Below are 26916 nucleotides of genomic sequence, written 5' to 3'. Positions count from 1 at the left end.
CCTTTCCCTGTGGTCCTCAAATCTCCCACATCCCAGAACCTCCTCTGCATCTTAAGCTTTATCTTCATAGCATCTCCACACAGTAGCCTCTCAGGGCCTCCTTGCAGAGGAAAGAAATCCTCTCTAATTTCAACCACTATCGATGGAATCATGAGAATGACTTCATCTGCTGTGTAAGGAAGGAAGGTCCTTTCCATTGTTGTGGTATAAATCCATGCAAAGAGAACGTAATAAAAATCGGAGCGGGGAGAGCAGGCGATGGGGGAGGGACAAATGAGAGCAATGCCATGAAACCTGTTCTTTTCTCTGCTAACCTAAAACATTGATTTCAAAACATAAAATTTAATAAAATGACTTGTCAAATGTATGCCAGTGGTCATAAAAGATGTTTTATGTCCTTGGCCCCTGGTAATTTATTCCAAGGGTATACTTTGAAAGAGATTAAAGTCCATGTGCAGTATGATTTCAGTGTGTTGTTGTGCGTGCTGGAGACCGCCCAAATGTTCAGTAACAGAGGGAACGCTTTTACAAATTTTGGCACATCAGTGAACAAAATTACAAGCTGCTGTTTTTATAATCATAAATTCTGAAAGTTTGTGATACAGAAATAGAATTACACTTTTAAGTTACAGGAGACTACGGAATTCTGTGTATTCTGTAAAAACAAAACAGGTACATGCAGTGCCGAAGGAAAAAAGTAAGAAATAAGTGTATTTAGAGTTTAAGATTCCTTCTGAACAAGATTCTTCCTTCAGTTCTTGTTATAATTTCTAACAATTATGCTAGCGTGAATGCCTTCATTTGTTTACTTTTCACCTTTTTGGTGCTGCCGAGGATTTGAGCTCAGGAATTCAGTCATGCATGGCAAGCATTGTGCTACTGGGCTTCAACCCCAGCCCTTAAATATTTTTATATAAACCACAGAATAGTCGTTTACTTCTACTTCCTATCTGGACCATTACTTACGGTATTAGTCCTAATGTCAGTAGATGGTGCATACTCCGACATACTTCTTACATCAGCAGTATCTTCCTGAATGACGATGGATCATCACTGCACGTGAGCGTCTTCTTAAAAATGCTGATTAAGCCGGCGGTGGCTCACGCCTTTAATCCCAGCACTTGGAAGGCAGAGGCAGACAGATCTCTGTGAGTTCGAGGCCAGCCTAGTCTACAAGAGCTACTTCCAGGACAGGAACCAAAAGCTATGGAGAAACCCTGTCTCAAAAATCCAAAAAAAAAAAAAAATGCTGATTAAGTGGGGCTGGAAAAATGGCTCGGATTAAGGGCGCTGGCTGTTCTTCTAGAGGACTGGATTTGATCTCCAGAACCCACATGGCTTATAACTGTCTATAACAGGGATGCATGGTCTCTGTTCTCTGCAGACACCACGCACACAAATGGTGCACAGATAGGCGAACAAGCAAAACACCCATGCCCTTAAAGTATGCTATAAATTCTGGCTCTGGTTGAGGAGATCTCATGGGCCCAATATTCCATCTTTCTAACAAGTTCTTAAGTGATGCTATGGTCACATGGGTCACATACATTGAATCCCAGAGCCCTGTGGCTCTCCCTTGGGTAGGAAGCTAATCTAATGGCTCAGTATCTACCGTGGTTTTGGGAAACAATACTCATGTTCTATCTGCCACCTCCACAAATGCCACAATATGTCTTTGGGTAGGGGATGTACAAAGTATACATATATGTGTATGCATGTGCTCATGTGCACACAGAGGCCAGAGAAAGACATGGGATGTCTAATTCCATCACTTTCTACCTTCTTCCCTTGAGTCAGGGTCTTGCGATGAAGCTGGCACTAGGCTGGTGGCCAGTGAGCCCCAGCAATCCTGTCTCTCTGTCCCCCCGCATTTACAGGTTACAGGTACACACAACCACACTGAGCCCTCTCCATAGATGTGGAGATTCGAACTCAGTTCGTCTGCTTGTGCATCCAGTGCTCTCACCCACCGAGCCCTCTCCCCGGCCCCGTCAGTAACATTTCTGTCAGCTAGGACGGAGAAGTCCGTAGAAATGAGTGAGCATCCCTCTGGTCCTGGAATTAAGCTGCCGTCATCTCATGACCAATATCCTTAAACCATGCCTCCAACTTGAATTTTGCTCGTCAATAGAAATGATCGGCCACCCCTCTGATAATGTTTGGGATCTGATCACAAAGCTGAAAATCCCATCTATGCTAAGAAAAGCTTTGGTTTGAGTTAGAGTCCTGGGAAGAGCACTCTTGGCCTGGCAGTGAGTCCTTGTAGCGTGTTGAGTCCAACAGGGTAGAGACCTGCCTTGTGCGATGAGCGTCTTCCATTGTCAGGTTACCTTTGGTTGCCATAAGATACGGTGCCTTGCCTTGGCCTTGGTGTGGCAGGAGTAGAGGCCATTGTGAGCACTTGCCCTGTTATTGAGCATTGGCTGCCAGCACCCGCTTCTGTTTTCAGACACTAATTCATTCCCTGCTTGTTTCTCTGCAGTGACTGAAGCTGGCTTTGGGGCTGATATTGGGATGGAGAAATTCTTCAACATCAAATGCCGAGCTTCCGGCCTGGTGCCCAACGTGGTTGTGTTGGTGGCCACTGTTCGAGCTCTGAAGATGCATGGAGGTGGGCCAAGTGTAAGTTCTTGCTTTATCTTAGCTTTAAAAAACAAACAAAGACAAAAAAACAGGGGCTGGAGAGATGATGAGATGATTCAGTGGTTAAGAACATTTACTGCCCCTAAGAGGACTTGCATTCAGTTCCCAACACCGGCATCTGGTGACTCTCAAGTGCCAGGAAACCAAATGCCCTTGTGGACTCCGTGGGTACCTGCATACACTTAGCACTCATAAATAGACCCAGGTTGCGTATACACATACACATAAATCATAAAAAATTTTCAAGTTATATAGAGGCTAAAGAATTGGTTCAGTAGGTAAGAGTACTTGCTTCTCTTGCAGAGGACCTGGGTCCTGTTCCCAGCACCCACATGGTAGCTCACAACTGTCTGTAACTCCAGTCCCAGGAGATCCAATGTCCTCTCCTGACCTCCTTGAACACCAGGCATACATATGGTACACATATGTACACGTAGGCAAAACACTCATAAAACAATTGTTAAAAAGTTTTTTAAGCTCATACTTGTAGTCCTATCTAGCACCTAGGAGACTAAGTCAGGAAGGATGCCACAGATTCAGAACTAACCAAGGCTCAGAGTAGGACCTGTCTGAAAGAAAAAATATAGTTTGATTTAGTGTTTGAGACATAGTATATTCTAGATAAATGTTTCCAGTTGTCTGTAAAGTCTGCTTCCTTTCTTTGAAGTTCACCCCATAGATCACTTGGAGTTTAGTTCATTCACGTCAGCTACATGCAATGCCCACATAGAAACACTTTTGAGTCTTCAGATTCATCCCAGACATACCAGCCATGCTTATGTAAGCGTGTGGACCAGATCAGGAGAGTAAAGTGCTCATTCCTGGATGAGGACCACTGTGGTTGGAATGATGGCTTTGATGGAGGTTTGCCGTGCTTCTGCGGATGCCTTTGTGGCACATGGATGTTATAGACTACAGGTTCCACATAAAACCTCTTTCTGCCCGTCTCTGCCAATTGTGACTTTGCCTTGTGACTCTTGCACAGCACTGTGTGCTTGTGAGGAGCCCTGCTTTGGGAAAGTTTTCTCTCTCTCTCTCTCTTTTTTTTTTTTTTTTTTGGTTTTTCGAGACAGGGTTTCTCTGTGGCTTTGGAGCCTGTCCTGGAACTAGCTCTGTAGACCAGGCTGGTCTCAAACTCACAGAGATCCATCTGCCTCTGCCTCCTGAGTGCTGGGATTAAAGGCGTGCGCCACCACCGCCCGGCTCTTTTTTTTTAAAAAAAAAAAAAAAAAAACAAGGGCTCACCATTTAGTCCTGGCTAACATGGAACTCACTATGTAGACCAGCTGTGCTGGAACTTATAGAAACCGAGTTGCCCCTGTCTCCCTAGTGCTGGGATTAAATAGGTGTGCCACCACACCTTACAATTTATTTTAATATATGTGAAGATTTTTATACCTTTCTTTAAAATGGGCAAAAGGGGCATATGTGTATTTTTAAAATTTGTTTGGATTTTTTACTTTAGAAGTCTCCAAATGGGAAAATTTTTATTTGAAGTTTCATTATTTTCCCATCTGATACCATTATGGCATACAGATATGCAAGACATCAAACCTAATTTCTTAATTAGGGTACTATGGTCACAAAACTACAAATCAAGAGTGGTCATCCACTATAAATGGTAACGGGCTTGCCTTTGGCAAACTATGTCATTTGGTCTTTGTCCTAGGAACTTTTTCTCATCCCTTTTTATAGCTGAGGAAGCCAAGATTTGCTGGGTTTGGAGACAATGGCCAACAGCAGGTCAATCTAAAGTCAAGAATGTCAGTCAAACCCCCTGCTTCGTCCACATGCAGAGCCGAGGGTGGATTGGTGGGACACACGTTCGAAACTCCAACTTGGTGCCAGCTCTTCATTTTGCCTGAAGTTGCGTTATCATTCCAAATGCAAAAAATGTAAAGATACACATTTTGAATTTGTAAAGACACACATGAATTTGTAAAAACACACATGAATCCTTGGCAGTTCTGATCATGCTTAAAATTCCAGTTGTTGCTGTGGGCCCTCCACTTTAGACTTTGTTTGAGTCTCTAGACCTACTTCTCCTTTCAAAAGATAAAATGTACGTATGTATAATTTGAAATGCTCCCTTCTTCCCCTACCATTCCTACATTTAAACGCAAAGGACTTTGGTCCTCTGAATGGTTTCGAGTCTGCCTGGTCTGGTTCGGTCTTTATAGAATAAGGGCGGAAATCATGGAGACGTGTGGAGACCCAGTGGCGGAAACATCATACCTCTGTTCAGGGAACTGGTCAGCCCTAAGATTTTCAGTTCAAGCCGGGTGGTGGTGGCGCACGCCTTTAATCCCAGCACTCGTGAGGCAGAGGCAGGCGGATCTCTGTGAGTTCGAGGCCAGCCTGGTCTACAAGAGCTAGTTTCAGGACAGGAACCAAAAGCTACAGAGAAACCCTGTCTCGAAAATAAAAAAATAAAAAAAAAAATAAAAAAAATAAAAAAGATTTACAGTCCAGCATTTTCCCAGACCTCCAGACTATAAAAATGTTCACCATGATTTCCAATCCTATTGCACCTCTTGCTGTGTGTGCTGCATTGTCAGGCTGTTTTCTTCCCAGTTATTCTTTCCTGTTCCTTCCTTCCGTTACAGTGTCCCAGGGCCTGGCATATTCTGTATCCCAGAAATGTTTGCAGTAATTAGTAAATGAACTTCCACCTCTCAATCCTACGTCCATTTTCTTTCATGTGGCCCACCTTAGTGTGTCAACTTCTCCCTCGAAACAGCTCTGTCTTACTGGGTTTTTCAATCCAGTGTAATTTCTGCTCCCCTTCGACGTCATCGCACAGATCGCTGTGGTCGCCTTGTGTGTATTTACTCAGCTGAGGTGGCTCTTTTGATCCGTTATTTGTGCAGTGGAAAATCCTGTGACCTTTGAACTTGCCCATTTTAACACAGTTATTTTTCCCATGACCGTGACCAAAAACCTGACAAGGAGCAACTTAAAGGAGGAAGGGCTTACTGGGGCTCGTGATCTGAGCCAAGAGGATAGGGGTCACCAGTGCAGGGAAGAGACAGGGGCATGAGGCCAATGACTGCGCAGACTCCGCAGTCGGGAAGCAGAGAGATGAAGGCTAGCGCTCATCTGGCTTCATGCTGGTTCCTTGTCGTTTAGTCACGGATGGACCCCAGCCCACATGTCACTGGCCTGCGTTCACCCTGGGTCTTCCCTCCTTGATAAAGCCTCTCTGGAAGCACCCTGCAGACACACCCAGAGGTGTTCCTTATTAATGCCCTGGGCATTTCCTAACGCATTCAAGATGACAGTGAAGATTCCCAGTCCCACGACCGGCATTTTAAATGCATAGCCTGTCTTCTGGGATGCTCACCACTCTGGATGCGGCATAAGAGCTGACATCCCTAGACCCCTGAGTCTGCACACACACAGTCTTTTTACAGTTAACCCTCTAAATTCACTCCAGTAATCAGAGCTCTTAAGAAAATAGAAGACTTTGTATATGGAGCTATGTGGTGGGAGGTGGAGAGTAAGAGGGAATCAGGTCACGTGATTATAAAGCCTGGCGCGTCCAGGAAGAGCTGGTCGTACAGTCTGATGGCGGCCTGCTGGAAACGTTCCCTTGGCTTAGAGGAGTTCCGTCCGTGTTGTATTCAGGTCTGCTGGTGAGCTGAGATCAGTCAAATTGTGGAGATTATAGCTCCCTGCTTTTCTTGAAGTCTACTGTTCTGTGTATTTAATCTCACTAAAAATGTCCTCACCAGAGAAACACACACAGTAATGCTTGATCAAATATCTGGCACTTTGAATTCCCGCCAGGTTAACACGTGGTGTTTAGGCATGTGTAGGCATGTGGAACACTGACTAGATTTCGTTTCTTTTTCTTTTTTTGGAATTAATAAGCAATTGCCTCCACACTGTCCTAACCCTTTCCTTCTTTTTGACTTGGGGTGGAATGGATCCCTTGCCCCAAAAGTATAGCAGTCTCTTTCCAGGGTCTCCCTTCAGTTGACCTGAACTAGTTATATCTGATCGTGTGCTACAGAGATCCGAAGCCAGGCTGTTCCTTCATGTTTGTCTGACCTCCAGGTGCCCCTATTCACTGTTCTCTGCATCTCATTGGTGAATTTTATTTTTTGAGGTTTGGGGGATCCAGTCTACATAAGACCAGTTCTATGCCACTGAACTACATGCTCAAAACCTCATGTGCATCTGAGAATTAGCTTATAGATTCTGCAGTCTCTATAGGATTTCTATTCAAAGGACATTAGCTATCTCTTCATCGGCTTGGATCTTTTTGAATATTTTTCAATGAAAGTTACTGCTTATTTCATTAAAAAATGCTCATATATCTTCTTCTTATAGATCTGTTCCTATATGCTTAATATTTGTAAGTAATATAACAAATTATTTCTGTTCTTCTATGTTACATGTTCTATCTCTAACTCGTCTGAATTATCTTCCTTGCTGTAGGGATTTAACTTATCAAGTCTTTGGGGAATTCTGTGCTGCCATTTATATCTGAAAATGAGTTCTTCTTCCTCTCAATCTTTACTTTTGTCCCCTTGTCACTGGCAGGGTCTTTCTAATTGCAAAGCAGTGTTGGGTGGGGTGCTGGCTGCGGGCATCTTCTTAGTCCTCCTCTTAAAAGGGGTGTCTAAACAGCTCGTCGCTAAGTGTGATGCCTGGGATCTATTTTTAATGAGGATTCAGGGATTGCCGTTTTTTTTTTTAATTGGCCAAATTAGCATAAAGACTGATGTAGGTTTTCTGTGTCTTTCAAGATGACAGTTTGGTTTTTCCCTTTAAGGCTGTACGTGTTGCTGAAATTATTATTACAACAAGAAATCTTGCCAGAACAAGTCTGATTCAGACAGATATGTCTGCTTTCCAAGTAACTGGATTTTACTAATCAGTTTGCTAATGGTTTGAGCCAGCTTTCTTTTTTTCCCCATTCATATGAGTTAACTATACAAAATTTTAAAACTTTGGAGTATTCTTTTTTTTTTCTTAACTATGGAAGGCTTGTGTACACATTACAGTAATTGATTTATATTATAAGGTTGAGTAGAATTCTCCTATCATCTGGGACTATTGCTATAGAAAGTCCCGTCCCGTCCCCATCCCCAGCAATGGGATGAGTCTTAGTTTTTGACTCTTTTTATTTCAGGTAACTGCTGGGGTTCCTCTCAAGAAAGAATATACAGAGGAGGTAAGAGAAACTGATCATTCCACCCGATTAACGATTAGCTTCCAGTTGACCGTCAATGAATGACCTCAAGTCCACCAGCAACTTCTTAGAAATGTGCTTTTCTGGACTGAGGAGATGGCTCAGTGGGTGAAGTGCTTGCCTAGCAAGCAGCAGGACCTGAGTTCGATCCCTGCCGGGCATGGTGGTGCATGCTCGCTTTCTCAGCCCTAGGGATGCAGAGACAAGTGGACCCTTGGGGCTCACTGGCCAGCGAGAGACTACCTCAATAAAGAAAGGTAGACAGCACCTAGGGAGCAGCCAAGGCTGTCCTCTGGCCTCCACATTCATGAGCACATACTGTAGTGTGCATTTTTAAGAATCCCTGTGAAAATGGGTGGGATAAAGAGGTGAAACCCGTCCAGTGACCTCTAAAAGCTGAAGAAAAGATAGATATAGGCTTATCTGGAGTCCTCTACACCCACGGCAGTCATCCTGACCCAGAAAAGAGGGAAGCTTATACTTGTGTCTTTCTATGTTGTAGGAAAAAAACCTGATTCTTGAAAGATGTGCTGTTGTTTTTATGGCTTTCCAGAGTGCAGTAACTGTTCTGCGCCTCTTAACTGGCAGCAGTACCACATAGCTCCTACAGGTGGCGCCATGGGTTTAACCGGAGTAGCCAAGCAGGACCCCCCTCAGTATCCCAGGGACTTGTGTGCCTTTTGCCCCGCTGACTGCGGAGAGTTGGCTGTTTATCTGATGGCCAGTCCTCCGTAGAAATAGTTGCCTAGTCTAAGACTCAAATACATGGACTTGGACCCAGACTAGGTTTAGAAGCTAATTTTAATGTGAATTGCCTCTGTTTCCGCCATCTTTCTTGGAAACCCAAGGTGACTTAGAGGTCTTTTTAGAAGCTTCCAGGGCAATAAAGTGAGAAAAGATAGAATCAGAAGTTGCCAGTGTGGTGAGGCTGGTCTCGCTTGGGGGCATTGATGGTGACCCTTTGGCTGATTTCCTTCCAGAACATTCAGCTGGTGGCTGATGGCTGCTGTAACCTACAAAAACAAATTCAGATCGCTCAGCTCTTCGGGGTGCCCGTCGTGGTGGCGCTGAACGTCTTCAAGTGAGTCTAGCTTTCTGCTGTCTGGGGGGGCCACACTAGTGACTGCACTTGGGTTTTTCGGCTTCATCTTGAGACACAGAATCGTTGGCTTATTCTGTTTGATTTGGTTTCATCTTCACAAATGTGTTCTCAAGTGTTAGTGTGGAAATGAAACTCAAATAGTGAATTACCATCTGTTTGGTTTGTGGGGGAGGGAGGGGTTTTGGTTTTTTTTTTCCCTTTCTACCCGGTACTTCTGTCTAACAGCATGAAAGAATGATCAAAAGGAGATTACTATAAAATTTTCTCAATTAAAAACCCTTAACAACCTGAAACCGTTGAGTCATGTTAGAGAGGATTCTTTCTACCTGTTTTTCTTCAAGTCTGGTTTATTTAAACACAATGTGACCACTTTTGATGTTTAAAATATATTCAGTGTTAGGGAGTGAAGTTCTGTATAAACCGTTAGTCTTTCTTTCAAAACATCACTAAGTGAACACAGATGCAAAAACCACAAGCATTCTCTTCACCAGGACCGACACCCGCGCGGAGATCGACTTGGTGTGTGAGCTCGCTAAGCGGGCCGGTGCCTTTGATGCGGTCCCCTGCTATCACTGGTCGGCTGGGGGAAAGGGGTCTGTGGACTTGGCTCGGGCTGTGAGAGATGCCGCGAACAAAAGAAGCCGCTTCCAGTTCCTGTACGATGTTCAGGTAAGTCCCCGCCACCAGGACGACAGCGGGTTGGTTGCTTTGGGGTCTCGCCGGCCTCACGCAGCCTTCCTGAAGGCTCTACAGAGAAGGAAGCTCATGACTAAAGGCATTAGTGTCTGATAAGGTCCAGGTGCCAAGGGCACATCTTATTGCTGTCCCAAACCTGTGTTCTTAAGGCTCTGCTTTCAAGTAGCGGGCCCAAGGGAAGGGAAGGTCCTGGGAGGTAAACTAAGGCTTGAAGGGACTGGCCTCCCAGCAACAAGTCTTTTGAGCAAATTCACAGCTGCTCAGTTATGAGGCGTTTTTATTATCCATATCTGCTACAGTTCTTTCCCGTGTGTGTGTGTGTGTGTGTGTGTGTGTGTGTGTGTGTGTGATAGGTACGTGTGGGCACACACATGCCACAGCACACATGCTGAAATCAGAGGTCAGCTTATAGGAGCCAGTTCTGCCCTCACACCTTGTCGGTTCCCAGGATGAAACCACGGCAGGACTCAGCAGCAGGCACCTTTATTCACAGAGCTGGCTCACCGACCCTCATTGTGGTTTCCTTGCACGATCTTACATACTTTTTCTTTGTCGTAAAATACATCAAGTGTTCTCATTTATGAGTGTGCAGTGCAGTGGTACCAAGTATATTCGTGTTGTTGTGCAACCAGCTTCTAGAACTAGTCTCGTCTTAGAAAACTGAAACTTCGTGTCCATGTAACGGCTCCTCGTTTTCCCCTTCCACAGATCTTTCTAGGAACCACCATTCCACCTTAGTTTTAGGAACTGGACGACTGAGATACTTCATATAAATGGGATCGTGCAGGGTTTTCTGTTGTGGCTTGTTTCATACGGTGTAATTAATGTTTGTGGAAGATGTCATAGCCCGTGTGAAAATTGTATCTATTTTAAAAAGACTGGATGTTGACTTATTTTTAAAAACAGATTTTTTAATTGATTTTATTGAGCTCTACATTTTTCTCTGCTCCCCTCCTCCCTTCAATCCTCTCCCATGGTCCCCATGCTCCCAATTTACTCAAGAGATCTTGTCTTTTTCTACTTCCCATGTAGATTAGATTCATGAATGTCTCTCTTAGTGTCCTCATTGTTGTCTAAGGTCTCTGGCATTGTGATTCATAGGCTGGTTTTCTGTGCTTTGTGTTTAAAAATCATTTATGAGTGAGTACATATAATAACTGTCTTTCTGGGTCTGGGTTACCTCACTCAAAATGATGTTTTCTAGCTCCATCCATTTGCCTGCAAATTTCCAAGATGTCGTTATTTTATTCTGCTGTGTAGTACTCCATTGTGTAAATGTACCACATTTTCCTTATTCATTCTTCAGTCGAGGGGCATTTAGGTTGTTTCCAGGTTCTGGCTATGACAAACAAAGCTGCTATGAACATAGCTGAGCACATGTCCTGGTGGCACAATTGTGCTTACAGAATTGAATTTGTAGAATTTTAGAAATTAAAACTTTATTTATGCTGTTTTGTAGCAGTTGGGGAATAGGGCGATCAAATGAGAAGTGTTGCAAGCCCCTTCTCGTTGTTCGTGTCCCTGTCCCACTCTCTCCTCCAACTGCCGTCGCTCCCTCCGTCACCCATGTTTACCTGCCCTTTGCCCTGTTACTGGGCCTTCTGGGGTCATCTGTGCAGTCACCCCACGTTTCCCAGACGGGTGCATTTGTCATTGGTAAACCCACCTGTCTCCCCTCTGATTTATGACTGGGCTGCCTTTGCAGCGCTCTGCTCTTCCGTCCTTCTCCACGGAACTTCTATCACAGAACATCGTTGTGATAGAAGTTTCTAGAAATAAACTATTCCCCCTAAATATGAGAGAATCTCCAATGGCAAACTACAAAGGTCACTCCCCAAGTGACAGCTGCCGTTTACCCCCTCCCAGTCCCATATAGCCTTTCCAGCTTTAATATAGATGAAATGAGAACATAGTCATCTCATTATAGGGACTAAAGGTAGACCTTAAAGATGCCAAATATGGTCAAATCCCTGTATAGAAAATGACTCCGGTCAGATTCAGGAAGACACTTATTCACCCCGGTCTCAAGAAGTTGAGGCTTGGTTTTAAAATTAATTTGTTTTCTTCCTTGCAAGCTTCTCCCTTTCTCTCCCTCACTACCCAGTGTGTGTGTGTGTGTGTGTGTGTGTGTGTGTGCGCACATGTACATGTTTTGTACATATGCACATGTGTGTAAAAGTCATAGGACAACCTCAGGCACTATTCCTCAGGTTCAATGCACCTTATTTCAGGTGGACAGGCTCTCTCCTTGGTCAGGGAAATGCAAGAAGCGTGGCTGGCTGGCCGACAAGCCCCAAGAAACCACCGCTTTTCTCCTCCCCAGAGCTGGTACTGCATGCGTGCCACCACGCCTGTCTTTTTTATGTAGGTTCAGAAGGATCAGACTCAGGCCTTCGTGCCTTTAAAGAAAGCTCTTGCGGAGCTGAGATGTCATTCCAGCCCACGCCTTATTCTTGAAGGAGACGTTTAGTCTTGAAGCCCAGGTGTTCTTCCCGGAAGTGCATGTCAGTAGACATGAACTAGCTTTGCAGCATGGTGAGGAAAGCCGCACCCGCATGCACAGGCTCCTTGCTCATGAACGGGAGCTGGAGCCGTGCCTCGCGTATGTTCCCATTGCTCTTAGAAAACACGCATGTTTCACAGTCAGATCTGTGAGACAGGAAGGACAAGATACAACATGGAAATACATGAGCAAGCCGGGCATGGTGGTGCACATCTGTAATCCCAGCACTGGGGAAGCTGAGGCAAGAGGGTTAGAAGTTCAAGATTAATAATAATAATAATAATAATAATAATAATAATAATAATAATAATAATAATAATAAAACCAAAGAGGGGGGAATAAGTGTGGGTAGTCCCTGCAGAATTCTGTTTGAGAATAACCAGAAATTACCCTCGGGAACCCCTTATTTGTAATGTTTTTCTTTGGTGACTGCAGCTCTCCTAACAGTGAGACATTTGCTCATTTCCCAGATCCCATTGCTCCCCATCACACACTGCAGTCGCCTTCCTTAGGAGGACGAGGTTTCTCAGGGGTTCTGAAGTAAACCCACTGCTCAGGGTAGGGTGCCTGCAGTCCAGGAAGTATAAGCCCAGTCACTCGGTAGCTCAGATGGGCTGGCCTCTGGCGCAAAGTATGGCTTGTGTCCGAGATGCAGAGCCCCGATGTTCGCAGTAACAGTGACAGCTGCTCCGGGACACCAGGTGGTACGTGTGCCGTGCAGTCCTTGTACCTGTGTGGTCTGGTCAGTGTGAATGAACCTGGACAGTTTCCAGTTGTATGTCTGTCTGAATCACTAGAAAGGGTGTTGGCCAAACTATGTGCGTGTCATTTAAAATCAGCGCTCTATTTCAGACATAGACCAAGAGCTGAAGTAATTAGCGTGCACCTGGAGATTTATATTCCGCCTATAAGTTATTAATTGATCCTTCCCTCTCAATATTTTATGGACATCAAAATGCATTATTCCAGTATCACGGAATAAAAATGATGAGCCTGTGTGCTTTAGCTCCGTGACCTGGGAGCTGAAACAAGAGAAGGCTATTTTTCATTCAGCATGTCGGGATGCATACCAATGACTTTATTTGGTGCCGAGCTGAAGCGGCGACGGTGTGGGCTTGCGAAGATACAGCCAGGGGTAGGTGGTAGAATGCTAGGTGGTGTTTTCGTCACTCAAAAGAGATTTCTCCAAGCTGCTGCCCTTAGCACCTGATCTCCAAGTGAGCGGAAACGTCACATTTATAAGACATTGGTTTGTTTTTGTTTTGTCCTCTCCCCTCCCATCCCGTGCAGATGCGTGCGTGTATACCCACGTGTGTTGGGGGTGGGGTATGTATACCTGTGTGCACTTAGAGGTCACAGGTTAGAACACTAAGCATCCCACTTCATCACTTTATTCCATTGGGAGAGGGTCTCGCACTGAACCTGGAGCTCGTCTGGCAGCCAGCAAACCCCCTGCCGCTCATAGCCCTGAGGCCCATAACCACGTGCTTCTTACATGGCTGCTGGAGATTTGAACTCAGGTCTTCATGGTTGCTCAGCAAGAGCTCTTATCCACTGAGACAGCTCCCCAGCCCCACGAAGCCCTTTTACCTTGTTATTTCTAGCAGCTTCGTTTTTAAACCTTATCCTACTTCACTTTGTATAGTGCCCTTTTGCGTTGTCGAGACAGGGTTTCTTTGTGTAACCTTGGCTGTCCTTGAGCTCTTTGGGATTCAGGCTGGCCTGGAACTCACAGAGATCTGCCTACCTCTGCTTCCTGAGTGCCGGGATTAAAGGTGTGCACCATCACCCCGCATTTGGTGCTTTTAAAAGAAAAATTAATTAACATTTTTACATCATGTCTACCGTTTCCCTTTTTTCTCTCACACAGTCTGTGCTCCTCTTACTCCCTCTCAAATCAATGGCCTCTTTTTCTTTGATTATTGTTGATATGTATAGGGGAATTCATAACTACAAATTCAACCTGCTGAGTCCATTTTTGTGGCTTGTGTGTATATGATTTCCTGGCTGAGCACTTTGTGTTGGGTTTTCCATTAGAGGGCTTATCTCTGGGAGGAGCTAATTCTCATCTCAGCAGTCACCAGTTGCCTGCGTTCTTTGTCTAGGGGTGAGACCCCTGAGGTCTCCCTTGCCACGTGCGTGTTTCTGTTGATGCTGTCGTTATTCAGGTCTGGCTTGGGCAGCCCTTTTGAGGAGATACGGTCTTACAGCAAATGACTTGATCTGGCTCCGACCGTCTTTCTACCTGCTTGCTCTTCTGTGATGCTTCCTGAACCTTCTGTGCAGGACTGGAGTTGTATTGTAGGTTTATCCGTTGGGGCTAGAAGATTGATCCCTTAAATAATTCATTAATTCATAATACATTCTTCTCTGTGTTGTGACCAGTTGTTTTCTGAGGGTCTCCTTTTGGTATAAAGAGGAGCTTCTCTGATGAGGGCTAAGAACTACATTCACCTGTGGGTATAAGAATAAGTTTTAAGAGCCAGGTGGTGGTGACACATGCCTTTAAACCCAGCACTTAGGAGGCTGAAACAGATGGATTTCTATGAGTTTGAGGCCAGTCTGAATTACAAAGAGTTAAGGACAGCTAAGGCTTCACAGACAAACCCTGTGTCGGAAAAACAAAACAAAAACAAAGAATAAGCTTTAGAATAGAGTTAGGAACTTGCTAAAGTAGAGTTAGTGGGAGGTGGTGGGTTCTCCTCTGAGATCCATGACGTCACTAGGCCTGGATGGATGGCTATGGGTTCTCCTCTGAGATCTATGATGTCACTAGGCCTGGATGGATGGCTATGGGTTCTCCTCTGAGATCTATGATGTTACTAGGCCTGGATGGATGGCTAGGTTTCTAGTACTGGCATGATTTTCCTCCTTTTGAGTAGATCATGAGTACAATCAGACAGCTGTTGGTTACTACCAACATATGAACACCACTATGTAGCCCTGACTAAACTAGGATTTGCTTTGCAGACCAGGCTAGCCTTGAAATTATAAATCTGCCTCTGCCTCCTGAGTGCTGGGCTAAATGCATGCTTTCCCAAGCGCAGGCTGGGATGTGTGTGTGTGTTTAGTCAGGAAAAAATATGTATAAAGGTTTAAGTCAATACTTTTCTGGGATTTATCAGTTGGTTTATTCCATTAAAAAGACAACAAAGTTAACTAGTTTGATTTAACAACTTCTTTGGGCATATCCAGAACCTTTTCAAGAATAATATTATCATGTGATTGTGAGTAGCTTCTACTAGCCTGGATCACCATAGCTACCCTGTGAGCACAATCTATGAAAGTCACCATGTCCTCTACCTTACATTGTTGGTGTCAGGACCAAGGTTTATGGTACGCCAGCAGCATGCAAGAAGCTATGCAAGGGGCTGGAGAGATGGCTCAGCAGTTAAGAGCATTGGCTGATCTTCCAGAGGACCCAAGGTCAATTCATTCCCAGAGCCCACATGGCAGTTCACGATCATCTTTAACTCTAGTTCCAAGGATTCTGACACCCTCTCTGGCCTCCAAATGTGGATCTAACACACAGACACACATGCATGCAAAATACCTATGGACATAAAATAAAATGATAATTTTTTTTAAAAGAAGCTGCACAACAATATAATGGTTGGTCATATTATTTCTCTAAAGCCGTACTGCCCAAGACAGCTGGCAGCTGTTTAGATTATAATAAACTAAAATAAAATTAAGAATTCATTTCCTTGGTCATTTTTCAACTGTAGTCATCGTGTTCCAACGGCTTTAATGCTCATGTGACATGCACTGTAAGTTGGCTGGAAAGAAGGGTCAGAAAATATTTGTATGGTGACAAACATTCCATTGGAAGTTTCATTCTAGAATGTTCCAGGTTCCTAAATGCCGGTTTCAGAGACTTGGGGGAGAATTGACGAGGAAAGTGTTTGAAATATTCAAGGTCTAATGTAGTGTTAATTCAGAAAGGCTCACCAGCACAAGCCTAAACACGCAGCTCTATAAATCCTTAATTTTCATTCAGCCTGTATGAGTGTTTGCCTGTGTGTGTGTCCATGCACCACGTGTGTGCCTGGTACCCACAGAGGCTGGAGGAGGACATGAGATCCCTCAGAACCGGAGTTACAGATGGTTGTAAACTCCCATGTAGATGCTCGGAACTGAACCCAGGTTCTTTGCAAGAGCAGCCAGTGCTCTTAGCTACTGAGCCACCTCTCAAGCTCCATGAAGTCTTAGTACTGTATTTTACATTCCTACCTTGTACAAGTAGGATACTTGCTATTTTGTGACTGGCTTTCTGACCTCTGCTGTTTGGGCCGAGGCCTCTATCTTCTTCTTCATGTAGAATGAGTTTTGTTTTTCTCCTTTGCTTGTTGAGATCTTTCTTGTTTTTCTTGCAAGGCACTGTTCAACTTGTTTTGTTTTTCCACACTAGGGATCAACCCCAGAGCCTTGTGCACGCTAGGCAAGAGCTCCCCCGACCAAACTACACCCTTGAACCTCCCCTTTAATGTCTTGCCAGCTTTTGCAGATCTCCAAGCTTTCCATGTCGCCTGCCACCTCCTGATTTCTTCTCGTTTACGCAGAGCCTTGATTGCGCACTGTCTCCCGTCACATTTGTTTATTGTGCCATTGTCTGCACTCCATCAGGAACGCTCGCCCAGAAAGTCCCCAGAACTTGTGTGCGACGCCTTGACATTGTGGAAGTTCTTGCCGTGGATGGTTCTTTGCCTCTTCAGCACAGGCTCGGGCAAGGCCTGCTGTATGTAAGCCATTCTGCTAGACCGAGGCGTATCAGGGTGAGGGAATAAACAGCTTCATCCCTGTGTACACGGTCAAGGGAATGCCAGTGCTGATAAATGCGTAAACATGGCCTCTTTTATCGTTTTATTTGTTTCTATAAAAAGCTGTGTTTTTCCCCAAAGCGGCTTACGTAAATCCCAAGTTCAGGTAACGCTCATTAGACTGAGCTTGCCCCCACGGTTTGTACTTCTCTTCACAACCAAGCAGGAAAAGAATAGGAAGCTCCTTCACTGAAGGCGTAGAGTACATAGATTACCACAGTAGAATGTGTAGATTACCCACGGTGGAGGGAGAAACACATATGGGGCAATTTTCACACGACCCCTAAGCAGCAAGTTAACCGAGATATTTTTATTATCTCAGTAGAAGCCCCTCAGAACCTTGGCTGAGCTTCCTGCTCAGTGGGTTGGAGTGCCTGTTGAGAGCCATGCAGCTGGGGCAGGGAGAACCATAGGAGGCCATGCTGCCCATTGCTCAACCCTTCTGTTTTTCCACCCAGCTCTGCTTAGTAGAGCTCAGAAAGGCAGCCTGGGCCCTGGCTCGATATTCCCAAAGCTCTTTCCAGTAAACACTAACAAAGAAGAGATGAGTCATTGGCAAAACGATGCACTCCCTTGTGTCCACGGGAGGTTGGAGTGGTCCTGGGACAGGCCACATCCGAAGCCTGGCTGGAGTGGAAAGATGCTCAGGAGCTGGGCTGCCTGATTCAGTCGCTCCTGGCTACTGACTTTCTCGGGTCCTTCTGCTTCTTCAGCAGATTCTTTCCTGCTAGAAAGATCTAGCATCTCGTTAAATTTCCATTTATTTTGGAGTGTTGGTGTGTGCTTTGTCACACATGTGATGGACAGAGAACTATTTTCAAGAGTCCGTTCTCTCTTTCTACTACTTGTTGGCAAGTACCTTTACCTGCTGAGCTTGTCACTGGCCACTTGCTGTTGCTGACCATCAGAGGAGATTGCAGTAGCTTCAGCAGTGGCAGGAACAAGTGTTACCTCGCTTGATGATGTGCCATGCAGACAGCGAGATTAAAGGTTCATGTACCAAGTCCCCTGTCACAATTACCCTGTCATCTGAGCTTTCCTGTCAGTAGAATTTTTAGTTAGCTCTGTTCCACCTGCTACTTGTTAAATAACCACTCAGAGACTTATTACTAATTATAAGTGCTTGGCCGATAGCTCAGGCTTATTAGTAACTAGCTCTTACAACTTGAATTAGCCCTATTTATACAGTGTAAAGGAATATCCCACCCTTTCCTGTACCTTCTGTAACTCCTGTAGCCCCAGGAGTTTGTGCTTAGATGACAGGAAATTTATAGTCATTTCTTCACTGGTCTATGGGGGTAACTCCACTCCAAAGACTGGAGTAACCTTTGGGTAAATAGATGTTTCTTGTTATTGCTAACATTGCCCCCTTGCCAAGATCTAGAATCGCCTAGGAGACAAACCCCCGGGCTTGTCTGTGAAGGAGTTTCTAGACTGGACAGACTGTGGTGAGAAGATTTATTCTAAATGTGGGTGACACCGTCCCATGGACTGGCATCCCAGACTGGGTAATAAGGAGGAAGTAAGCTGACTGCTGACATTTGTCGTCCCTTGCTTCCGGGCAGCAGATGCGAGGTGACCAGCTGCCCCACATTCCATCACTGTCCTTTCCTGCAATTCGGGAATGTATGCCCGTAGACTGCAAGCCAATGGATCCTCCCTGAAGTCGCTTCATCCTAGACCCTTGGTCACAATAATAAGAAAAGTACCTGCTCCAGCCCTTGACCTCAAAGACGTCGCCACCCAACTTTATTCTTCAACTAACTGGAGCTTTGAGTTTCGTACGTTAGAAGTTGTGTTGGGCTTCGTGGCATAGTCCTTTCATCCCAGCTACTCAGGAAGCCGAGGCAGGGAGCTTGCAAGTGCAAGGCTAGCGTGAGTTCAAGGCCAGCTGGAGCAATTTGCTGAAACCCTGTCTCACAACAAAAAGGGAAAAAAGTAAAAGGAGGGTTAAGAGAATACAGCTCAATGGTAAAGCACTTGCCTCGGGTCAACATAGCCCTTTGTTAAATCCCCAATGCTGAAAAAGCAACGTTACCCTAGGTTATCTCTAGCCCAGCCTCAACTTCGCCTTGTGCCATAGCTCGTTCTGCAACATCCCTGCATCTCTTGTATTCGCACTGAGCTCTCCAGGGATGCTCAAGTCTATGCTTAAGGGGCAGCTGTGCAAACAGCAGTTCCTCCTTAGACGCGGGGACAGAAACAATTTCCCTCTGGCTTCTAGCTCTTGATTCACATTCTGCTTTGCTGGGAAGCAATTGGTTATCCCTTTTCAGAGAGGAAGATCTCATATGATTTCACATATCCCATGGTTTGTTAAAGGCACCTTGTCAGCCAGGAGGTTTTAGGATTGGATTTACATTCAGCCACTTGAATCCATCCGTAGGACCTCTAAATCCATCATTACACTCTGAGGCAGCATGAGCCTAGCCAGCAGACCCTCCGCCAGGAAAGAGCAGCTGTGGGTGCTCTTGTCCACAGTGCAAGGAATGCTGCCTGGTACTACTAAGCCTGTCCCTAAAGGCTTTGTAGGAAAGGAGACCAAAGAGATAGACCTGAGAGCATCAGAGATTTTGATGTTTGAAGAGACCAGGGAAAGAGATTTCATGGCCCATCTCAGAAGCAAGAAGGCAGAGATCACAATGGTTCCAGTGACATCGGTTGGTGCAGATACTAAAATTCCTTGGTCAGTGTGTCTATGAGCAGAACGTGCCCGATCTGTGGCGCAGGGCTTTTTCTCACCTGGGTATGTGTTGTGGGAAGTGGGAGCTGTAGTAGGGACTGTTCAAAATAAAGGAGAAGTCAGGGAGCTTCCAGAGATGAGACAGCTAGCCCCTCCCCCACAACTGAGGTGCTTGTAGCTTGTGGCTTCCTGCCTCTTTGCCTGCACTTGACACTTCACGAGTAGGAATCGGAGATCTTATTTCCGGTTGTTATGCCTGTGGTTGGTTTTTTTGGATGAGAGTAGGAGGGAGATGGGGAGGGAGTTACAGGCGCAGGTGTGTGCAGGTGTGTGCAGGTGTGCGCAGGTGTCGCAGGTGTGCGCAGGTGTCGCAGGTGTGCGCAGGTGTGCGCAGGTGCACTCACGTGCATGAGCACTTGGAGGCCGGAGTCTCCCGCTGTTGTGCTTCCAGCATTAGCGGACCCACAAACCACAGTGGGTGGGAGTCAGGAGACAGCTGGTGGAAATGAGTTCTCTCCTTCCACCGTGTGGGTCCTAAGGATCAAACTCAGGTTATTTATTATGTCATTATGGCAGCCCTCTGCCTTGTGTGTGGAAGCATTTCTTTGCCTGAAGCGAATCTTGCCCCCTTGTCTAGGCTGTAAGGTGAGCCCGTTTCCTCCTCCCCAGTGCATCAAAGCCATGGTTATGAGAGTGCAGGATCCGAACTCAGGTCCTCACACCCAGCTCGTGAGTTAGGGTTTTGGTTTGTTTTTTAATCATTTTAATTAGTTATTCTCTTGATTACCACTAAGACTACTTTTCATGTGGTTATTGGTTTTTTCCCCATTATTAAGTATTCAAAATTCATTTTATAATACTAATCTTTTAGCTTGTAAACTATTCAAATATTTATCTTCTCTCTTATTCTTTTACTTTCAAAGATTTATATTTTTAAACTCAGAAGTTGCTGAGCATAGTGGTGCATACCCATAATCCCAGTGTTCAGGAGGCTAAATCACCCTGTCTCAGAAAAAAAAATATATTTTTTGTTTTAATTTTATTTATTTTATGTGTATGGTTATTTCGTCTATATGTATGTCTGTGTATCGTATGCTTGCCCGGCACTCTCAGAGGCCAGAAGATGATGCCTTATCCTCTGGGACTAGAGTTACAGGTGGTTTGTGAGCCACCATATGTGTGCTGGGAATGAAACCCAGGTCCTCAAGGAATCTTCCCTCCAGCCCCCGGGGAGTCGGGGGGGGGGGATGTAAGGATCCATAAATCATTTTTTTCCTGGCTTATTATATGTGGAGTGCCTTGGTGTGGGTGTATAAGTGTATGTGAGTTGAAAGGGTTTCATGTAGCCTAGTCTATCCTTGAACTCATGTAGCCAAGGCTGGCCTGAGCCACCTGATCCTTCTCCCTGTACCTCCCAAGTGCTGGGAGCACAGACATGCAGGACCCATGGCCAACTTTATGCTGTTCTGTTGTTGCCATGTTTACGAAATCTCCCCCTATGTTGAGAAGACAGATCCTGTGATATTTAGAGCTTTGGTTTTCACGTTGAGGCCTCTGTTCCATATTGAAATTTTTGCAGGGAGGCAGGCTGGTATGAACCTAATTTTAATTCTTTCTAGTCAGAAGTCTGCTGGGTCGCCGACCCTCTCTCTTTGTTATGCACTACCTCGTACCTGCAGAGATGCCTATCAGAACCCATTCTCCTCTTTCGTGGACTAATCCCTCTATTCCTGTGTGGCTAGCACAAGAAATTGATGAATATGGTTTTATAGTGTTGTTGATACTTGATTTGTGCCATGGCTCTCTCTTCCATGTACATCTTTAGAACTCATTGGCCACATCCTAAAATCCCGGGTGCTCTTGGGATTTTCATTGGAATTGCATTGAAGTCATAAAGAGCTGATGTGTGCACAGCACTGGATCATTCATTCACGTACACAGCCTTTGGCTCTTGCTTGTGGTCCTTTCTGAATCCTTCAGTGAACACTTACACCTGCTGGGCGTGGTGTCTTGTGACTTTCATCCCAGCTCTCTTGGAAGCAGAGGCAGGCCGAGCTCTGTGAGATGAAGGCCTGGTCTACAGAACAAGTTACCAACCCAGCAAGGACCACATAGTGGGAACCAGTCTGGGAAGGGGGCAGTTTACATTTCATTTGCTAAATGTCCAATATTTAAGTCCCAGACAACAGAACTAGACAATAATGCATTCTGCAGTACTGGTTCTGAGCAGTTTGTGGCTCTATCAGGGTTGGAAAAGTGGCAAGTACTAGGTTTTGTTTTGTCTTGATTGGATAACTCTCCTACCTGTGTTATACACCATATGCCCTTGCCATGAGTGGTCCATGAGTCACCTGCCCAATGGGTGAGGCCATCCTTCCAGCAGGGTTACATCCAGGGTTTCTGTCTAGAATTTTGTAGACAACGTCACGCACACATTGATTTACTGGTATCTTTCACTTTGCTTTTATTTTGTTGTGGGTGGTTCATTGGTTGTTTGTTTGGAGGGAGTCATGGGGAATGTTATTGTAGGGTTTTTGTGGTTGTTGTATAGGGTTTAGGGTCTGAGAGATAGAGTCACTATATTGTCCAGGTTGGCCTAAAACTTGCAGTCCCCCCTCAGCCTTCCAGGTGCTGGGATTGAGGGCACATGTCACTTACACCTGGCATCATTTGCCAGTATCTAGTCTTCTCGAAGTGTCTCCCATGCCACCAGATATCAGAGAGTTATCTAATGTGACAGGAGAGTTAATGTCTGGCTTTCCAGTGAAACACCCGGTCACGTCGGCACTTAAAATGTCTACGACACCCACTTATTTTTAGTAATGTTTTTAATTACATAAACCATTATTTTTAATGTTGAAATGGATTGAAACTGCTAACTAGGTTGGCAGCCCTTTTGTTGGCTAAATATCCTGACTTCCTGCTAGCTGACTTCTGATCTGAGTGTTTCAGTGCCTTGGTGACTGAAGGATAAAAGATACCTAGTTTGGAGTGCTATGCTTGTTGGGGAGGGAGGCGTCAAAATCTAAAATTCCAGCAAGCTTTCCCTTAGTTCCTCAACCATGTTAAGGCCAATGATTTTGTTGTCATTCATGTTTCTGCAGCTTCCAATCGTGGAAAAGATAAGAACCATTGCCCAGGCTGTTTATGGAGCCAAGGATATTGAGCTGTCTCCTGAGGCGCAATCCAAAATCGATCGCTATACGCAACAGGTAAACAAGATTCCTGTGCTTTGAGTGGGGGTCTCTGCCTTGTGCTCTAAAAACGCACTCCTTGATTTGAGGACAGGTAATTTCTGTCCTGTAATTAAACTCCATCATCAAATTGTCTGAGGGGCATCAGAGATTAAAGTAGTAACATGGGTCCTGCTGGCTAGCTACCGCATCATGGTTAGGGCATTCAGGTCCTGTTGGCTAGCTAACATATCATGGTTAGGGCATTCAGGTCCTGTTGGCTAGCTAACGTATCATGGCTAGGGCATTCAGGTCCTGTTGGCTAGCTAACGCATCATAGTTAGGGCATTCAGGTCCTGTGGGCCAGCTAACACATCATGGTTAGGGCATTCAGGTCCTGTTGGCTAGCTAACATATCATAGCTAGGGCATTCAGGACCTGCTGGCTAGCTACCGTATCATGGTTAGGGCCTTCAGGTCCTATTGGCTAGCTAACGTATCATGGTTAGGGCATTCAGGTCCTGTTGGCTAGCTAATGCATCATGGTTAGGGCATTTAGCCTCTGACTTGGGCATCTTGACTCTGATTAAGACTGTGGCTCTCTGGTTTGCAGTGCTGGGGATGGAACCCGGGAGCTGACTTCTGTGCTTAGTCAGCACTGGGCTCCATCCCTACTCAGGGTAAGTCATATGGGTGTCATCCCGTTCACTCAGCCAAAAGAATTAGAAAGTGTTGCTTTGGTAGGTGGCAGGGCGGGGGTCATCAGTATTTGATTTTTTTCCAGCATTTTCTCCTCATTGTTGGGCTCTACTATCTTAAAAATGCTTGCGTCCTGCCAGTGAGGTGAACAGGACAGGCGTTTTGGGTGATATTTTTATGCAGGTGGTTTATTAGCTTAGTTTTAGGACTGTCCTTAGGAATTAAAGATTCCATAGAAGTCAGCATTTCAGACATTTGCTGTGAGGATCGCTATATTTATTACAAGTAACAGTATTGACTTTTTCCCTCCAACTCCCTTATCCTATTTATAAATATGCTTGGTATTTTGTTAGATACTATCCTATCAATGCCAGGTTGTTTCTGTGGGGTTTGATAAAAATCATTTTTTCCAGTCGGGTGGTGGGGGCACATGCCTTTAATCCTAGCACTCAGCAGGAAGAGGCAGGTGATTTCTGAGTTCGAGGCCAACAGGACTACAGAGAGAAACCCTGTCTCAATAAAACAAATATGTACTTACCTGGCAGGGGAGATACCACGATCACGAACATCGTTTTTTCCAGTGCATTTTAGGCAGGCTGACCCCTGAATTCCTCCAAATGCAGGAAACGCAACTGCATAATTTTTAGTTGGGGACTGTGTTCACACTCTCCCCTGAAGGAGAAATCCTTTTTCCTTGACGTTTGCAAACGTATTCTCTTGGCTATTTTTTTTTCCTATTTTTTGACACTGAACTACATTCTTGGCCCCAGATTTTCTTTCTTCCTTTGTGTGTGTGAGAGAGAGTGTATGTTTTACACACATGTGAATGTATGAGTTTGCACAGCTGTGCATAAACCTGTAGAAACCAGAATGCCTGTGCTTTCTTCTGTTGTGTTCTACCTACTGCCGTGATGTAGGCTCTCTCACTGAAATGCTAACACTTTTGGCTGGGCTACTAGCCAGCAGAGTTTCAGGATGTACCTCACCCCTGCCATGCTGAAGTTGCAGGCATGCATAGCCATGTCCTGATTCTCACATGGATGCTAGGGATTTGAACTCAGGTCCTCACGCTTGCAAGAGTAAATGTTTTTACTCACTGAACCATCTCTCTGGTCCCTGAGCTTTTCTTTATTTATAAAAAGGATTCCCAGACTAGGGCTGTAGCTCAGTGACTGTGCTATGGTCCAGAACATAGCACTCTGTAAACTGGGTTTGGAGTGAAAACCTGTAATCACACTGTGGAGGGTAGAAGCATAAAGTTCAGGATCATTCTTAGCTACATAGTGTGTTAACGGTCAGCCCCACTAACGACCTCGGCTCTCCGAAAACCTCACCCCCAATAGACGGTAAAGGATTGCTGGTCCTCGCTCTGCACTCTGATAATCTGTGCTTATTCTTTCGCTTCTGTACAAACAGCTGAGTGAAGTCATTGTCATCAAATTTGGGGCAGTTTTCCCATGAGCTTTCAAGGCTAAGAACTTTGATCTATTTTAATATTATTTATTTATATATTTTTCCATTCAAAAATTTCCACTTCCTCCCCATTGCAAAATATTTCTATGATACAATCTGTTGATAGGATTTTTTTAAATTTTTCTACTAGTAAATTTTCAGAGGCTATATATAATATATTATTTCATAGGAATTATTTCAAAACTTAACCATTCCATAAAATCAAAATTCTACCCACCAATTGTGGTGGTTTTTTTCCTCACCAAGATTCTCATTAGTACGTAAAAGTAGGGGTTTCAAAAACACAGCACCCCCCCTACACACACACCCGCAATTGATAATACTCTGAAATGTTCTAGATAGTTTTAGGTTGACTCATAAGTAATTGCACTCTGTCATCCGTCTGTCTACCACGGGAGTATTCCTGAAAAGTGAGTGTCGAGTGTGTGGTTGCAGTTCATCGGTGTGAGGCCTCTGAAGGAACGCTGTGTGCTGCTTCGTCACCCACCCTTCCCACACACTGTCCTTTTTGTGAGCCGCTGCACGTGACTTCCTCCCCTTTCACCTTTGGAATTCTGGGTCAGGCACAGACTTGGGTCCTTAGAAATGGAAGCGGCTTCAGAAGTGACCTCATCTAATTTCCTATAATGTAATCACAGATCAAGTAGCCATGATTCATAGGCCAGCACAAAGGGCCCTTTGCTTCCCAGCAGACTCCAAGAAGGACAGAACAATGGGACTAAGAGCCTCATTAGGAGCCGTGTTCTGTATTACCTTTCTCTTTCCTGGATATTAATAGCCCTGGAAAGAGCTTTCTACAGCTGGTCCGCTGCTGGGCCTAAAAATAGCCTTGCTTACACACGCACGCGTGCACTCACATGGACACACATACACACAAGCGTGCAAGTGCCTCCTCTTTAGGAGAACCTCCAGAATAAACAGTAGACCTCACACCCTGAGAAATCGTGGCCATAAGCACACGAGTTCTTATTCTCAGCTTCTCGCTCGACAAATAGCAGCAGCCCCACTGCCCCTGCCCAGTCTGCAGCAGCACGCAGTGGCTGCACAGGGGGTGTGAAATGCAGATGAATTCCAAGGGACCAGCATTTGTGGCACTGAATGCAGCTCCTTTTCTTTCTTACAGGGTTTTGGAAACTTGCCAATCTGCATGGCAAAGACCCACCTTTCTCTGTCTCACGAGCCTGATAAAAAGGGGGTGCCAAGGGATTTCATTCTGCCAATTAGTGATGTCCGGGCCAGCATTGGCGCTGGGTTCATTTACCCTTTGGTGGGAACGGTGAGTACCAGGCTTCCAAGCCTTTCCTCATTCCATGTGACTGTCATGTCTTAATCACACTCTGCCAACCCTACCTATGGTACACTGGAGAGGGACTGGCATTATCTGCTATTTTTCTAAGCGCGCTTCCTCCAATAACCAGGTGAAAAAAAACACCTCTGCCATTGCAGGCCAGTTTCTTCTACTTTCAAATCGTGTGTTCAGGATCCATAGAGACATAAAGTGGTTTTCCTTCGGGGACAGAAGTCAATGGGCTGTCTGAGCAACAGTGTGGCCTAGTGCCAGACTTAACAAACTTTTTCAAATCGTTTGCATCTCAAACTTATCATATTATGCCTCTGTGGGGAAATTGGGGCTACTCCTCACCCTAGCCAGGACCTCATGCTGGCATAGAAATGCCCTTGGCGTGGAGGACGCAGCAGCTAGTTTTTCATAAAGGACGTGACCTCGGCACTGAAGACACAATGAATGTCATCCCAATGGCACGAAAGAGCATGGTGTCCCTGCCCAGGTAGTTTAGTGTGACTGGAGATGCCGGTTGAGAGGGCGGGAAGGGTGAGAGGCTGAGAAGGGTGGTGGAGGCAGTACAGGGCCTCGGGGGGTCATATGATCTCTAGGGATTTGGCTATCACTTGGTCTGTGCTAGGGC

General features: G+C 45.2%; 1 protein-coding gene and 1 pseudogene across 1 annotated transcript in view; both read left to right on the top strand.

Moving 5' to 3' along the window:
* Mthfd1l (methylenetetrahydrofolate dehydrogenase (NADP+ dependent) 1 like) overlaps positions 1-26321 on the top strand; it is a 130330-nt gene extending 104009 nt beyond the window's left edge. The window contains exons 21-26 of the mRNA XM_013352279.2: positions 2483-2622; positions 7784-7825; positions 8824-8924; positions 9437-9614; positions 22752-22859; positions 26115-26321. Coding sequence (XP_013207733.1) covers positions 2483-2622; positions 7784-7825; positions 8824-8924; positions 9437-9614; positions 22752-22859; positions 26115-26321 — 776 coding nt within the window. The remainder of the gene's footprint in view (positions 1-2482; positions 2623-7783; positions 7826-8823; positions 8925-9436; positions 9615-22751; positions 22860-26114) is intronic.
* On the top strand, positions 24049-24193 carry LOC113457916 (annotated as a pseudogene).
* Positions 26322-26916: the final 595 nt, after the last annotated feature.

This window comes from Microtus ochrogaster, linkage group LG9, assembly GCF_000317375.1.
Source record: "Microtus ochrogaster isolate Prairie Vole_2 linkage group LG9, MicOch1.0, whole genome shotgun sequence".
Taxonomy (NCBI): Eukaryota; Metazoa; Chordata; class Mammalia; order Rodentia; family Cricetidae; genus Microtus; species Microtus ochrogaster.
Note: the sequence above shows the minus strand (reverse complement) of the source record. Positions and strands in the feature narration are given on the sequence as shown.